The sequence below is a fragment of the Symphalangus syndactylus genome, chromosome 9 (assembly GCF_028878055.3).
Source record: "Symphalangus syndactylus isolate Jambi chromosome 9, NHGRI_mSymSyn1-v2.1_pri, whole genome shotgun sequence".
NCBI lineage: Eukaryota > Metazoa > Chordata > Mammalia > Primates > Hylobatidae > Symphalangus > Symphalangus syndactylus.
In genome coordinates, this window is record NC_072431.2 from 87,033,240 (window position 1) to 87,050,066 (window position 16,827).

Sequence of the window (16,827 nt, forward strand, 5' to 3'; positions counted from 1 at the left end):
GGAGAATGCATTAGAGGAGAGGAGCCTGGAGCTGTGGAGAGCAGCTGGGGGCTCCTGCAACAGCCTAGGCTGGAGACTTTCCTGGAGACTTTTTGTCTCCAGGAAAGCAATGAGGGGGTGGAGGGAGGGGGTGAAGAGGAGGAGGAGGATGAGAGACAAGGTAGCAGGGAATAGCCAGTCTCCAAGTGCAATCCCAGGTGGGAAAGCGCGGGGATGCTCGCTGCACAGATGAGGCTCTACTACAGCAGGATTTCTGCAGACCAGTGCCCCGCTCTTTCCTTGACCTTACAGAGGAAAGCTTTCTTACTGTAGTCTCCAGCCATTTGCAAGATCATCATCTGAGTGATTGTTAAAGTTACAGAAATTGAAGCAAAATAAAAATCTGCATTTCTAACGAGTTCTTTAGGAAGTATTATTTATATGTAGGTTTGAGAACTACTGGTCTAAGGGCTTTCTTTCAGTTTTGTTTTATCTGGAGAGACTCCCACTCACTTCTGACACCTTTCAGAAGCCACCTTTGCCTGTAGTGGTTACTGCAAGGCATTTCCTGAGCTGGCCTCTTAGAACAAAATGTAGAAGGGGGCAATGAGCTGAGTGGTGGCGGAATTACAGAGAGAAACATTTGTGGTAATTCACCACCCCGTACATCTGTGGTGGGAGGTTATGAAGAATGATGGATGGTGAAGGATGGCACTCTGTGATCTTCTCCCTGCTGGGCACTCAGGGAACGTAGCCGTGGTGGGAAAGCAGGAGGTGCCAGCAAGAAGCTGCCCAAGTGTGTGACCTTGACCAAGGCGGGGAACGGGGCCTGCCAAAGACTAAGGCAGCTGCTACGGGGAGGATTCCCTAAATGCCTTATGGCAGACTGCATTTCTCAAAATGGTTTAACGATATTTTTAGACCCACATGCTCTTCCAGAACTGTATCTCTCCTTTTAAAAGATAGAATCCATGTCCCCTTCAACTACCTTGACTAATAGAGTTTGTAACAGTTCGTGATGGAACTTAGCAGCCATGCTCTGAGGTGGCCCAGGCCTCATGGGAAGTCTCTGTGCCGGTGTCCTGGCTGAGAGGCCCAGCCGACAGCCAGCATTAAGCTCCTAATATGTGAGTCTCCAGCCCCGGTCACCCTCTGACTGCAACCAGGAGATATTCCAGGAGAGAACTGCCTAGCTGGGCTCAGTCAAACCAGAACCATGAGAAATAATGGTAAGAAGAAATGTTTGTGGTTGTTTTATGCCACTACGTTTGGTGTAGTTTTACTCAGCAACAGATGCCTGGAATAGGGCTTAGATAAATGTCAAGTTGTAGCCTCTCCTTTCCTTCCCAATGTGCAGTAAACACAGCAGAGCATTATGAGTAAGTATGATCTTATTTGATAAGGATAATGTCAGCAGTGTCACAACCTACTTCACATGTCCTCAGCTGGACTTTGGTTATCGCAGGCCTTACTGAGTCAACAGCCTCAAATTCTGCATTTGACCTTATGTGCGACCTCTGCAGAAGCACAGAGGCAGTTTAGGGAAGCAGGTCACGCAGTGGCTTGAGGAGGGTCTCTCGGTCTCTCAGGGCAGGACTGCAGCCTCAGAGGCTCCCAAGCTTTAAACAGGAGAGAGAGGCAGCTCTCTTCTGTTTCATTAGGAATTATCCATCAATATCCTCCTCCATTTTTTTGTAGCAAAAGATTAAATATTTATAATAGATAGAGGGCTAATGAAAATTAGCTAGAAAGTCAGCTGAAATACGTAATTTGTAAATGGACACACACACATGCACACACACGCACACACACATGTACAAAGTCAAACAAGAAAAAAAAAGCCCTCCAAAACCAAGCCAAACCAGTCAGCCAACTAAGCAACCTCCCCCCTTTAAAAAAGCCCAAGAACAGACAATTCACCTGAGAGAAACTACTCCTTATTAAACAAAAGCTTATGGAAAACAAATTGACCCTTGCTCCAACAAGTGAAATGTAAGTGGCACCAAAATACCAGGAGCACCTCTTATATCAACAAAAACAAACCAAAAGATAAGACGGAAGTGAAGCTGTAGCTGTTGGCAGAGTAAACCCCTAGAACCACAATGTCTAATGTAGAAAGCAGTTAGGCATTGATACCAAATGCCAAATCCACATTTATCTCCCTTGGCCTAATCTTTTGGGAATAGAACCCTTAAGGAAACCCTCCACTATAAGGCAATCTTAATATTTTGCAGGCCCTTGTGACAAAAAACAGTGACAAAAGCAATAAGCAAAACATTCAACAATATGAAATTAGGTTAGCTAAACTTCAGCCATTCAGTGGAATACTATACAAGCAATTACATGTTAATCTGAAGACAATGTGGCAATATTAAATGCTTATAGTATAGTAAGTGAAAAGAGAATATGAAACTAACTACATATCACCATCGTAACCACGTAAGAATTGTGCACGCATGTGGAAATTGAAGATGGATACATGTTTTTAAAAAGCTAAATTGGCTAGGCACAGTGGCTCATGTCTGTAATTCCAGCACTTTGGGAGGCCAAGGTGGGGGAATCACCTGAGGCCAGGGGTTCAAGACAAGACTGGCCAACATGGTGAGACCTTCTCTCTACTAAAAATGCAAAAATTAGCTGAGTGCAGTGGTGCATGCCTGTAGTCCCAGCTACTCGGGAGGCTGAAGCAGGAGAATCACTTGAACCCGGGAGGCGGAGATTGCAGTGAGCTGAGATCATGGCACTGCACTCCAGCCTGGGCGACAGTGAGACTCCATCTCAAAAAAAAGCTAAATCATCCTTGGGGTAGAGTGTAGATCACTTTTTTCTATTTAAAACTTCTATTTCCCTTAAATTATCATAATTTTATACAAATAATTAAAAAAATCAACCTTTAGTTGATTATTTAAAATAAGAATACATATTTATATTTTCTGCTTTCCAGTAAATATTTGTGAAAGTAGAATTAATTAATTCTGGATATTCTCAAAGCATGGGAATTAACTCAGAAAATGATCTTGTACTGGGTACTATTAAACTTCTGGCACCACACTAGGTGCTGGGAGCAGAAAAGGGTAGAAAGAAGAATAAGGCAAAAAGGTAAGAACAGGCACAGAGGCAGGCACATTCCAGAGGCTATAGGGGAGGAAGTCACTGGCTCTGTGTGGGGGATTCCGGGACGGCGTCCTGGGGCACATGACATTGAGTCAGGTCTGTAGGACGAGATGTGTTTCAGGCTGGAGGCAGGTGTGAGGCATTTTCCTGCAGTGGGAGCATGTGGCCAAGCCATAAAGGCCTGGAAGAGTGTGCCGCGTCTGGGGAATGGCTGAGTTGGAACATGGTCACTGCAACCTACCACACAAGCTTACACGTTGATTACTATTGTGTACTCTGCACTTCCTAGTGTTATGTCTCCTTGCACAAACAAATTTGATTTTCACAATCATCTGGTTAGGTTCAAGGGAAACTCCTTGCAACACTGAGTAACACTTCCACATGGCTGTGAGCCAGTAATCATTGTAAATTTCTCTGGATAACTGTGGGTTATCAAAAAAATGACCCTTGTGTGTGGTCGCATGTGAGATGGATAGAAGACTGGAAATGTACTTTCTGGGGCTGCCTGTTATCATGCCAAATACAGAAAATTTTAAATGCTTCAAAGCAATAGGTTAAGATAAGTATGGAAAAGTCTGGATATTTATCTGAAGGTTATCTGATCTTCCCTAGGCACGCATTTTCACAAGAAATAAATACCTTCTCAAAGTACTAAATTCCTTTTCTTTTTATCTGTCCAGATGGATGTAGCAAATGCAACTTCCTATTCGGCAAAGCCCAGCTGCCTCTCCCAGCATGTTCATCTCCACTGGAGGGCACAGGAATTTATATATCAAAGGCTATAAAACTTATTTGGAGACCTGGTTCAGGATGAAGCCTCAGTTGGCCTAATTTTTATATTATGCAAGCGGATCACCCTGATAAACTTTCATGGATGTTTAGGCCATAGGTTAAGGTGCTTCCTTCTGCTTCAGATTCATTGTCTTGCTTTGGTTAGTGTTCAAAACAGCACCTCTTATGAATACAGCCTGACGATGCCTTCCCCTATTTCTCTGCTAAACAATTGGAGCTTATCAATTTTGGCAAGACAGACCTAGCGGCTAACCACTGCCTACAGAATCACAACAGGGTCTCTATGTAAGATGAGCTTATTGTGTCTTCTACATTTTTAGTTAGATGAATCTTGTTGCAATCACCATGAAAGGACTCTCCCATGGATTTTTGGTCCATTCATGTCAGTAAAACTGGGTTATCAGGACTTCCTCTCTGTAACATGCTTTGTTGGGGTGAGAATGATTGTAAAGCGTGCTGCCAATGCAAGTCTTTTATGGTTTTCATTAATGACTTAAATACTCGGCTGCTGATGGGGAAAAGTGGAAAGCAAATGTCTTCCAAATGCTCAGGCAATGACAAAATGTTCTGGTGATTTTCACCTAAAGCATGCTCCTCTGTGTACAACAGTAACCAGAAGTTCATTTTTATTTTTTTGTTTCCATGTTTTTTGTTTGTTTGTTTGTTTGTTTTGAGACAGAGTCTTACTCTGTCTCCCAGACTGGAGTGCAGTGGTGCGATCTCAGCTCACTGCAACCTCTGCCTCCTGGGTTCAAGCGATTCTCCTGCCTCAGCTTCCTGAGTAGCTGAGATTACAGGTGCCTGCCACCACACTTGGCTAATTTTTTTGCATTCTTAGTAGAGACAGGGTTTTACCATTTTGGCCAGGCTGGTCTCGAACTCCTGACTTCAAATGATCCACCCGCCTCAGCCTCCCAAAGTGCTGGGATTACAGGCGTGAGCCACTGTGCCCGGCCCCATGTGTTTTTAATAGGGCTAAATTGTTTCTCCTCCTTTTTTTCTGGCAGGTAACAGTTAAGTCTCAAAGGCATTTGCTATCAGTAGGTGTGTTCCACAAACCCAGTTCTTCATTCTTTTTAGTCTTTCTCAACTTTTCCTTCACCTTCATACTTTTCATACTTGACATGAAAGCAAGACAACATGTGGGTGCAATTTCAACTGAAGGAAGCCTCAGTTGGCATTCTTGGTAATTAAAAGTATCCTGAAGCTGCCACTCCAGTCTTAAAGAGCAAGATGTCAGAGACGATGCTTTATACTAGCTTAGTGCATTATCTCTAACATGAATGGACCACTGTTTAAGCCTGATACTGTTTAAGGCTTTGTTTGCAGGTTAAAAACAAAATGACATCTTTACAAGTTCAATAGAGAGGGCCTAGTTTTTCAACAAAATAATTCTCAAAAAATGCTTTTAAACATTTCTTTTTCTAAGATGAAGGCTTTTCAAGAATTATTGATGGGCATATATCAATTATGGGATCAGGGTAGGAATGCATACAGTGATTTATGAGACAGTTTATTCTCCAGCAGCTTTTAGTCTTCTTATAGAAACTGTCCTTGGAATGTGTTTCACTGAGGTCTGTATCCTTTTGAGAACTGTATGATGAGTGTGGACCAGTCTGCCAGAAAAATGTGTATCTATGTATAATTTGGGTACAGTGCCTGGAAAGTTCAAGGAACACTGACATCCTTGGTGAACCTCCCAGGAGAGGGGGATACACTGGCCCTTGGTTAAGAGCTCCTGTTTTTGAGCCTAGGCTATTAAGAAGTTTAGACGATTTCCCATCCTTAAATGACACTCAAGCTTAACTTGTCTCTTGCTACCAAATTCTAAATCTAGCTTTCCAAATACCTACTAGGAACAGGTTTCTTAAGATACTTAATTACTTTCCAGTCTCCTCCTACAGTCTGAACAGAAAAGTGTAAGGGGAGCGTCTCTAGCTGCCATTCTCCTTTCACTGTGGTTTAGGGGAGCTCATTGCATACTGATCACCAACCGCCTGTTGAGTTGCTCCATCTGCTGGATGGACCCCGATCTCCGCATGCCATCCGGGGTGGCTGCTGCCGTCGGACGCTGCCAGGTGGTTGTGCGGTTCACGTGGTCCACATAAAAGACCCGCCCGTGGCTGTCAATTCGAGCTTCCCAGTCTAGTGTTTAATAAAAAGGCAAAAAGAAAAATCAAGGACAAACTACTGACCCATGTGAAACGCATACAACTTCCAGGTCTTCTGCAGGTAGAACTCACCATTGGTTCATGGCTGCAGGCCAGACCCTGCCCACAGCACCTGCCACGACTTCTGGGGCACTGGCATGAACTTGGGAGCTCAGAAAACAATTTAATGAACTTAGACTCTCTGCTGGGCCATATTAAACAGTAATTGTGGTTCCTTGATCAAGACCTATGTTAAAATTCTAATACTTTCTTTCTTTTTTTTCTTTTTGAGACAGAGTCTTGCTGTGCCACCCAGGCTGGAGTGCAGTGGTGCGATCTTGGCGCACTGCAACCTCCACCTTCTGGGTTCAAGCAATTCTCCTGACTCAGCCTTCCAAGTAGCTGGGATTACAGGTGCCCGCCACCAGGTCCGGCTAATTTTTGTATTTTTTAGTAGAGACTGGGTTTCACCATGTTGGCCATGGTTGGTCAGGCTGGTCTCAAACTCCTGACCTCAGGTGATCTGCCCGCCTCAGCCTCCCAAAGTTCTGAGATTACAGGCATGAGTCATCACACCCGTCCAAAATTCTAATAATTTATAAAGAGAAAATCTACTGTTTAATGAATTTATTTCTTTAGAAATGTCCATCCCCGCTGTCGCTCTTGTTGGCTACTCAAATGACAGCTGTGGAAGATTGGATTATCCTCCAGTGCGAGCTGACACTGTGATGCTGGAGAACCCTTTCTTTGCTAAGTCTAATAGAAGGCGATTAGGTTCAGTGGAGAGAAGAATGGCCCTCAGATTAAAACCAGTTTTAACTACTGTTCCAAAATCTTGGATGTGTGAATTTAGATGACCCCTGTCTTATACTTAGCAAACTTAATAGATTGCCCTTCCTTTTGAGTGGGTGAATTGAAGGAAATGATTGTTAGGGTTTCAAAACAGCCTTTTGATAAGTTGTTAATTAACAGTGTATATTCAACACGCAGCTGTCAAATATCTCTGGCCACCAAACCAAACCAGTAACTAGGAAGTACCCTTTTGTTGATAAATAACCATCACAAACAGTAGAGGGAGCCCGAGATAAAGAAAATTTCCCTTGCTTCCCAAATTAAAAACAAAAGAAAACAAAAAGGTGGAAGCATGGATGATTCACTACATAATACAGGCAGGGGCTGAGCTGGGGTGAGGTGGGTGGGAAAGAGCTGGAAGCAATGTGTTCACATCTGAGCGAAACATAGAAGAGCAATGCATACATTGCTGTACAGAGATGGGCAAAGCTTTTAGAGTACACACACCACATTGTGGAAATAGCAGCAGTGTGATAAAGTTATGCTGAAAATGCACAAGACTAAAGAAGAAGAAAAAGCAAAAACGACTGCAAAAGGAGGAAAACCAGCCTTTTCAGTGAGAAAAGCCATAGCTTTTGGGAGTAGGTCAGATACTAACAGTTCTGTTGAAAACTTATCATTCAGGTAATGACATAGCAACTCTCATTTTTTAAGGGAAAAAATATATTTGGCATATTTATGGTTTTATATGTACATAGTATATCTGTTTGTGGCATTATGGCTTATGCCTGACCTGATGGATTGTCAAATAATGCCCAGTAAAAACCACAGTACCCCCAAACACCAAACTTAACTTATGAGAGAAATTGAAGGAAAAATGTAGGCAGATTGTATACATATGTCCTAGGAGATTTTGATTAAAATTGATCTAATGATTATCTAATGATAATCCAGCTGTCAAGTGTTAGGTGTAAATGGTAATTAGCTTATGGATGAAATTGTATATACATAGGATTACCAGGTAATTAATCTTGATCTAGAAACTTAAAAATTTTAATGGATCCCAAACTAATATTAGTAAAAGCAATAGGACAACTATTTTTCTTGAATCCAACATGACTGTCATCCAACAAAAAATGAGCATTAGTCTTTGAAGAGCATTGTGGAATTTAGTTCGACTGAACAAACTGTGTAGCACTCACTCTGAACTAGAGACTGTGCCAGGTCCTGAGGACACAGAGCTGAGTGACACACGACACTGCCCTCCAGGAACCTACAGTAAAGAAAGGGGTCCTTCGCAGACAAAGGTTGGGTTTTATAAATTAAGGGAAAAAGCTAGAAAATGAAGCTGCAATAATGATAATTTATCACCACATGTTTCAATTCCTCATGGAAAAGCGTGGTAAGCCCAACAGCTGGGCTCTTTTGTCAATACATTAAATATCTGGAATGTATTGTGCTAATTATATACTCATACATATTCAGAAAATAATAGCTAAGTGTAATCAGAAATTATGAACATGTTTTCTGGGTTGCTTTGTAAAGAATTTACTTTCATATATTTTATAACCAAAGGAAATAAATTCCAAATGGAACTTCAGGCATCAGCATGACTTGAAGGGCTCAGCACTGTGATGCCATGGGTTTATCTAAAGAGCCACCTGAAAACAGCACCTTCATAATTCTGGGGCAAGTTATAGCAGTGCAGGTCAGGTCAATTCATTTGTGATCGAAGGATCTATTGCACACTAAATTATATGTTCTCCACAAAGTCTAAGAACAATGTAGAACCTGATAATGTATCATATTTAGTTATTATATTAACAAAAACCTATACAACTGTATATTTTGAACAATTTTAAGAAATGCAATACTATTGCATAGTCTAGACCTTTCTCTTTAACTTCAGAGTCACACATCCAATTTCCTTCTTGACATTACTACCTGGATGACATCTCAAATATAAGATGATCGAAACTAAGTGTCGGATCCTTCCCATCAAAACCTGCTCTGCCTGCAGCCTTTCCTACCCATCTCAGTTGAAGACAACTCCATCTTTGTAGGTTGAAACTCTTAGGTCATTTCTGATACCTGTATTTCTCTCATCCATATCCAATCTGTCATCACATCTACCTTTAAAATATATGTCCAGAATCAGACCACCCCTCATCACCTCCACTGCTCCCACCCTGGCCCAAGCTACTATTGTTTGTCACCTGGGTTACTGCATAAAGACATAATCTTATGTTGAATCTCATGCTTCTATCCTTCCCCTTCCCAATTTATTCCCTACACAGCAACCTGGGCAAACTTTTCAAAACCTGAGGCAGACAATGTCACTTCTCTGCTGAAAACTCTACAATGTCCTCCTTTCATTCAGAGTAAAAGCCAAAGCCCTTAAGTGGTTTATAAGGCCCTGCGTGAGCTGGGCCTTGCTAATTCACTAACCACATCACTTGCTGCCTTCTCCCTTCCTCAGTTTGCTCCAGATGCACTGGTCTCCTGTTCCTTAAACCCACCAGGGTGTTTCCACCTCCAGACTGGCAGTGGCCATTCCCTGTGCCTGCAAAGCTCTTCCTGCCCAACACTTGCAGGGATAACTCTCTTAACCCTCAGGTGTTGTCTTCTCAATGAATCCTATTCTCACCACTTGTTTTAAAATTGCAAACCAGCCACCACCACACGGAACTCAGAGATCCCTCGCCCTGGTCTATTTTTGCTTTTCCATAGCATCTCCTATGCTAGGCCAGTCCCTTTTTAATTATTTTATTGTTTGCTAATCTGTCTTCCAGACTAGACTGTAAGCTCCATGAGGGCAGGAATCTTTGTTTGTTTTGCTTACCCACAATAGTACCCAGCACAGGGTAAACATTCAATAAATATTTGTTGAATAAATGACTATCAGCAATAAGGTAATTCTTGTACTATTTGAGATTATTTAACAATATTCAGGGCCAGGCGCGGTGGCTCACGCTTGTAATCCCAGCACTTTGGGAGGCCGAGGCGGGCGGATCACGAGGTCAGGAGATCGAGACCACAGTGAAACCCCGTCTCTACTAAAAATACAAAAAATTTAGCCAGGCGTGGTGGCGGGCGCCTGTAGTCCCAGCCACTCGGAGAGGCTGAGGCAGGAGAATGGCGTGAACCCGGGAGGCGGAGCTTGCAGTGAGCCGAGATCGCGCCACTGCACTCCAGCCTGGGTGACAGAGTGAGACTCCGTCTCAAAAAAAAAAAAAAAAAAAACAATATTCAGTTGGTAGGATTCATTACAAACTTTTCTAAGGTCTTTCACTGTTATATGGACAGAAAATTGAAAGCTATCTGGAGAAATTTGTTCTCATTATTGAAAGTGGCTTATATAAAATAATTATTTTACAATGGGTTTATATGCAATCATTTATAATATTTGCATGTATAACTAGTTATCTGCACTGCACAGATTCGAAGTAGATTCATGCATTGAAAGGTTATTTGTTGTGGGGAAAGCATCCCTTTCCTGGAGATAACATGTTATATGTATTTTTCAAATAAATGTTACCTAGGAAGCATTTGTAGTGATGCTAAAATGTTACTATTCATTTACAGAATGTCCATAAATCAGTGTATAAAGAAAGAAAGAAATCAGGCATCAAAAGTTCAAGGACATGATGTTTGGCTTGGCCCTTGAAAAACAAATATTGTGTTTCTTTAAGTTAGTCCACATATAAAAGATATTCTTTGATTTCTCACCAATAAATTATAATTGAATAGGGAGAAGAGTGGTGTTCCTGTAAAGTACAGTACATTACTCAGAACAGATGAACTAAGAAATAAGCACTTCTCCTTTTGAAAACTGTAACTGCTTCACATAAGCACAGGCAAAAGAATGTAAAGAAACACTGGTTCCTTGCATTCTGGCAAGATTTTGTAGTTGTAAAATCTATCAAATCTTAAATATTATCTTTGCTTGAAAAATAAGCAAAACCAAAACAGAGATGTTCTAGAATTCATGAACATATGTGATGCTAAGTGAATATATAATGTCTGGGCTATCAATTTCTTCCTATAAATTTATTAAATGGAGTATTATGAAATTAAAGCTAGAATGGTATCTAGAGACTATCTAGGTCAAACCTTTCTTTTAGCAGATGAAGACATTTAAACTTTATTTTTTAAATTTTACAAATGAGAAAACTAAGTCTCTGAGAGATTAAATGATTTTCCCAAGTTCAGATGACTAGTTAGATAATTATTAATTACATGCTACAGTTACCAGGAGAAACTGACATTGAATTCTGTCTTAAAGATGATATTTTGCCTGGCAACCCCTAAGAACTGCAGAAGAAATTTGAAGCTATTACCTATGGATGCAAGTTATAGTAAGGAAAGTACAAGTTCATGTGCCCAGATGGGTTGAAGTTGTTTTAACATATGGAGATGCTTGTGATGTAATGGATCCAATGGAGAACAATAGGATTACTCTATCTTGAACTGCAAATTTTAAATATAAAATGTAAAATTTGGGACTTAAAGGTCATGAACAGTTTGCAAAGACTAGTCAAGTCTAATAAAGACTTCTCCATTTCAGAAGTTGAGAGGCACTGAAAACACTGTGTTACCTCTTCAAGATCACATGGTGAAACCACTAGTCAAAAAAACAAACTAAAAAACCCCCCAAAACCACCAGTTTTTAGAGTAGGTGTCATACTGGTCTTTGTTAACACTGTAAGGCACGGAGTTGGGAAAGACTTTAGATGTTTACACACAAATTCATACTGACCTGCTTAGACTTGATAGGAAGAGTTAAGACAGATTTTAAAAACTAAAGCTTACTTGGTGGAAGAGGCTCATCGATTGTTGGGTAGTGATGATGTTCAGGCCTCAGGGAAGGAAGCTGGCTTACTGGCTGGGAATTATGGAGTATAGGACATTCACCTACGGACAAGATAGTCAATACATTCAGATTCATTCACTGCCGTGGCAACATCATCAAAAAAGCATGACTGTAAAACTAAGCACTACAAGAAACAACCCCAAAGAGTGGGAAATCCATTTGTGTGTGTGTGTCAGTTTGCGACATTCACAGTCATTCGTGAGAGTGGGAAATATTTTTTTTAAAAAGAAGAAAATCCAAACATTTCATAACTAACGATCTGTGCCACACAGTCCAATATGTAGGATTTGAGTCTGATTCTGTAATGACCCGAATTTCCTGAATCAGAAAGTGGCACCAGAAAGGAACACAAGAGAAAATTAGCAGAGCCTGATTTTAGCCCAGTGGAGGAAATAGGCCTGTTTGAGGGAAATGCAATGTTTTATAAGTTTCCATAAAACTTCCTTGGGCTTGTGCAAAATGACACCTCCTCACTTGGATAGGTTTCATCACAGGGCTGCCGAAAGGCTGTTTTTCAGATTTTTGAGGGGAATGAACTCTTAGATGGTACCAAGACAGGTCAAGGGGCTGGACAGCCAAGAATGTAAATTCCTGTAGTGGAAAGCTGGAGGCTGGGGGGTTGGGGAGAGGAGACAAGGTGCTGAGGGATCTCAGGACTGTCCAGATCATTTTGAGGAGAAATCAGACAAGCAAGGGTGCTCCGGAAAGAGGAAAGGACAAGAGACAAAGGAAGTAGATAAAAAGCAGAAAGACGGCGACAGGAAAGCTCAAAACACAGAAATGGGAAAGATGGAGGAAGAAAGACAGACATGGAGAAAGTCTAGAAATAAACATTATATCCACAGGATGCATGCCTCAGATTATTAAAAGGAAACCTACAACAGACATAGCTTATATTGTTCTCAGTTCGGACTTATAATGAACTGAACAATGTTCTGAAGTGGTGTCCTCAGGCATGTAGAGCAGCCATGCAGAAGGCAGGCCGGCAGCACCAGCTGCTTGGGTCACATAATCAGAGGCCAGTGCTCTTGATCTTTGCAGAGTGAGAAGGGCCCAGGACAAAGGATGGCCCTTTTTCAGATGGTTCCTCCTGCCTCACACGGTGCTGGTTTTCTTGCAAAAGCCTTTAAGGGCCAGAGGGCAAAGGTCAGGCCTTTTCCTTCTTCTGTCCTCTGCTGATGCAAATAGCAAGTGTTCATTATCCCTTGGGTCAAAAAGGAGAGAGACTGAAAAATGGTGGTCAAATGGTTGTAGGATCTCAAATGCTGAATATTTACTAGAATATCCACACATGGAAAGGAAGATTATTTCTTCTCACTCTAGTTCGATGGAACTGATCAAAAATAAAAATAAATTAATTAGGAAGAAAGGTGGGTTTAATTTTGTGATTTAATTCCTAGAGCTAACTGGCAAACAGAAGTAGAGATATATTCAGGAACAAAGGGTCCTTTTAAATGTTAAATACAGAACATTATTTGTTGAGCAAATTCTGCTATGTTACTCAAATCCTCTGGGTCCTTGGAGATGCTAATGGAAAACAAGGAAGGTTCCCCTCATGCTGGCACCCAGTTCATTGTGGACAGACTGCTGTTTCAAAGATGGGCTCTGTGTTTAAGTGGATACTGCACTCATGTTTGTTTGTATACATGTTTAGTGTCAGAAATTAAACAAAACCATGGTATAGTTGTTATGTCATCAGCTGCTGCATTTTTAACTTAGTTTCTTTAAAAACAACAATAGACTTACCTCTTGAAATTAATGCAACCAATCAGGTTAATTACTCCTCCAAGCTAGTGGAAATACAATATTGTCGACTGCCTGGGGTTAATGGAGCTGATCCCACCTGCTTGTGAACCCCAAGCAAATGCAATGACGTGACCGACATGTCTCAGCCGACTGAATGGATGGAGGCACTGAAGAAGCAAGCAGTTCTATTCTGCACAAGGACAGGGCTCCACATCATCACCCTTGCCTCAAACACAAAGCAAGTGTTGAAACCCACCAGAACCTCCCAGAAGGAGATCTTCGGCTAAAGCAGCTAAAGGGAATTTATAAATTCCCTTCTATTTATAAATAATATAACCTAATTGTAGAGAAAGATAGGTTGCCTCACATATTATTTGAAGCAAAGTGATTTATACCTAATGATGTGAAAATTTCCCTTCAATTATGAAGTACAGGAAATGCAAATTCAAAGGATTGTCTTAGACGCTTTATACAACATAATATAAACAGTTACCCTCACTGCTTGTCTGCCTGGAAGAACCCTCACTTGGTGGGAGGCAGAGTGCTTTTGTAGTATCATCATTTAATTTTCCCAACAACACTTCGAGGGAGATTCTATAATTATACCCATTTTGCACATGAGGAAACTGAGGCACAGAACAGCTAGGTAACTTGGCGAGGAAGTGGGAGGAGTGAATATAAATCCAGGAGGCCTGACTCCAGGGCCTGAGCTCATAACCATGACATTATGTTACTCTTTTCATTCATCTGCAGAAGGTCTTTCAAAAACTATTTTAAATTGAACTTTTAAAAAGGAGGCATTTATAGAGGGAAATAAAGCAAAAACTATGAAAAGAATACTAGCCTGTATAGTTGTCAGTTCAGACTTAGAACAGTGTTCCTCTATAAATTGTTGGCAGCCTCATCTATGTGGGCACGTGGACAACAAATCCACCTGGGTTAATCTAATGCAGTTTCCCTCTCTCTCTGTCTTTTTTTTTGAGATGGAGTTCTGCTCTTGTTGCCCATTCGGGAGTGCAATGGCGTGATCTCGGTTCACTGCAACCTCTGCCTCCTGGGTTCAAGTGATTCTCCTGCCTCAGCCTCCCAAGTAGCTGAGATTACAGGTGCCCACCACTGTGCCCAGCTAATATTTTGTATTTTTTTTTTTAGTAGAGATGGGGTTTCACCCTGTTGGCCAGGCTGGTCTTGAACTCCTGACCTCAGGGCCACCCACCTCGGCCTCCCAAAGTGCTGGGATTACAGGTGTGAGCCCACACACCCGGCCATCTAATGCAGTTTCTACAGTAAAGGAATTTGCAATCTTAGAAGTCAAGGCGAAGGAGCAACAGGGATTTTTATGGAAGCAGAGGACACCCACACAATCACATATCAGGCAGGTCACGTTAAAGCCCTGCTTTCTTGAAGCATCTGCTGTTGTGAAGCCTGGTGGCAAGTGAAGGACAGTCCCACAATGCAGACACGGTTAGCCTGGGGACTCACTGCTGAGGCGGGGAAGGCTGGCTGGGAAGAAGTCACATGCCAGCGCGTGCACGGCCTTCAGGAGATCAAGAGACCCCTCAGGAATCTTTGTATTTCCCCTTGTGATCGCCATAGTGAAGCATGCAGGTGCTTCTTAACCTTTTCTGAGTTTACGCTCTGCAGAGTTCACGAACTTAGACATTTCTATAGAAACTGCCAATGCCAATGCAGAGATGTCCACTGTGACCCTGAAACACTTCCTGCTCTTCCACCTGCTAGACTGTTGGCCTCTAAAGGGCAAAGATGTGACTTTTTTGTTTGTAAAACATTCTTACATAAATTTACACTGAGCCAAGTTTCAACTGACCATGTGTAGACTATCTCCCAACATGGGGGCCAAAAAACTGTGCACTAAAACAGGGTTGTATGGCTCTGAGCTAAGAAAAGTGTCAGTACACTTTTCAATACTAAAAAAAAAAAGCTTTTTAGTGAGAACAGTTATTTAATTTTTTACCTCTTGACCCACAAAGCCTAAAGTATTTACTATCTGGCTCTTCATAGAAAAAATTTGCAGACCTCTGTAACCCAACATCCCTGCTAGCTCCTACGTGTGCCTTTTATGTGGAATCCCCCAATCTCCTTTTGTTGTATTATTTTTAATTATGCTATAATTATCGAGTAATGTCCATACATCACCTGATGCCACTCCATCTTCCTGTGCCCAGTGCATTACATCTGGCCTAGAATAAAGGAAGTCCTCGAAACATCCTTGTGAAAGAAAGGCATTTCCCATTCCCTTCTCCTCACAGGAGGGATTTTCCATCCTGCTCCTTGTGGGTGCCTTTCCATGCTGTCTGTTTTACGTTTCTGCCTGTGTTTCTTTTTCTCTACCAATTTCCTTGCGTTTCTCATTATCGCATGTGCCACCTTCTCTCACTCTTTTTCTGAAATGTAGAAGCGGGCATTATTGAATACTTAAAATTATTTTTTTAATGCTCACTTTAGCTCCTGTTAAAAAAAAAAACTTGTAGGCACCAGGGGTTTGTTTAGCTGCTAAGAATTCAAACATAAAGAAACACAACTCTGGCCCTTGATGAGCTTACAATCTAGAGAAAATATCCCCGCCTTTTGTTGGAGGCTAATTTCAACAGCAGAACAGCAAAATAGCAGAGACTATGTTTTTCTCTTTTAAAACAACTGAATTATTTCATATTATTATGTGACTTTTCAATTTTTTTTCCCCAGTCATACCACTGTCACTTGACTGGAAGACAGTTCCCACTCCTGGATAAGAAAATGCAAATTAATTTCACATATAATTCCACAGGCATGGCTAAGAAAGAACATCTTTGGTTAAAACACAGAATATGTTTTAAAACTAATGGTGGCAGCTTTTGGATTTGATTCTTATTGGAAACAAAGTGATTTATACACAGTCATGTTATTTTTCCCTTCCATTAGCCAAAATAGCCAACAACAACATCAACAACAACGACAACAACAAAACAAAACCAACAGTAATAACAAGAATTGAGTGGACATAAATAATGACAAATATATGTAGGCTAGACATATCTATATGTACGTACATGGGCTAGTTGAATTCTAAAACAGAGGTAAAATCTGTTCTTCAACTAATATTAACACCTATTGCTAATCTTCCACATGCTTTGAAAGTCAGCAGATATTTACATATTATCCATTTAATGTAGATAGATTATTTTCCATGTATATCATTTGATACTAGTCTCGGGGCTCTGGCTGCTGTCAAGACTAGGATAACATGTACACTAACCAGTTCTGGTGATTAGTTAAAACAAACATAGAAGCACACATACAAGTGCACGCTCACATCCAACCAGTCGTAATTCCTGGTGTGTATCTGAGACATTGTGGGGTGTCAGCTACTCACAGTCATCT

General features: G+C 41.2%; 1 protein-coding gene across 7 annotated transcripts in view; it reads right to left on the reverse strand.

The window, feature by feature from the left end:
- The window catches only part of HECW1 (HECT, C2 and WW domain containing E3 ubiquitin protein ligase 1), a 473,895-nt gene that overhangs the window by 99,409 nt on the left and 357,659 nt on the right, over positions 1–16,827 (reverse strand). For 6 of the 7 annotated variants that reach the window (XM_055293321.2, XM_055293322.2, XM_055293319.2 and 3 more), the window contains 2 exons: positions 11,640–11,741; positions 5,880–6,030 (listed from right to left, as the gene is read on the reverse strand). In XM_055293321.2, the coding sequence (XP_055149296.1) occupies positions 5,880–6,030; positions 11,640–11,741 (253 nt within the window). The remainder of the gene's footprint in view (positions 1–5,879; positions 6,031–11,639; positions 11,742–16,827) is intronic. The other variant, XM_055293324.2, reaches the window with a different exon arrangement.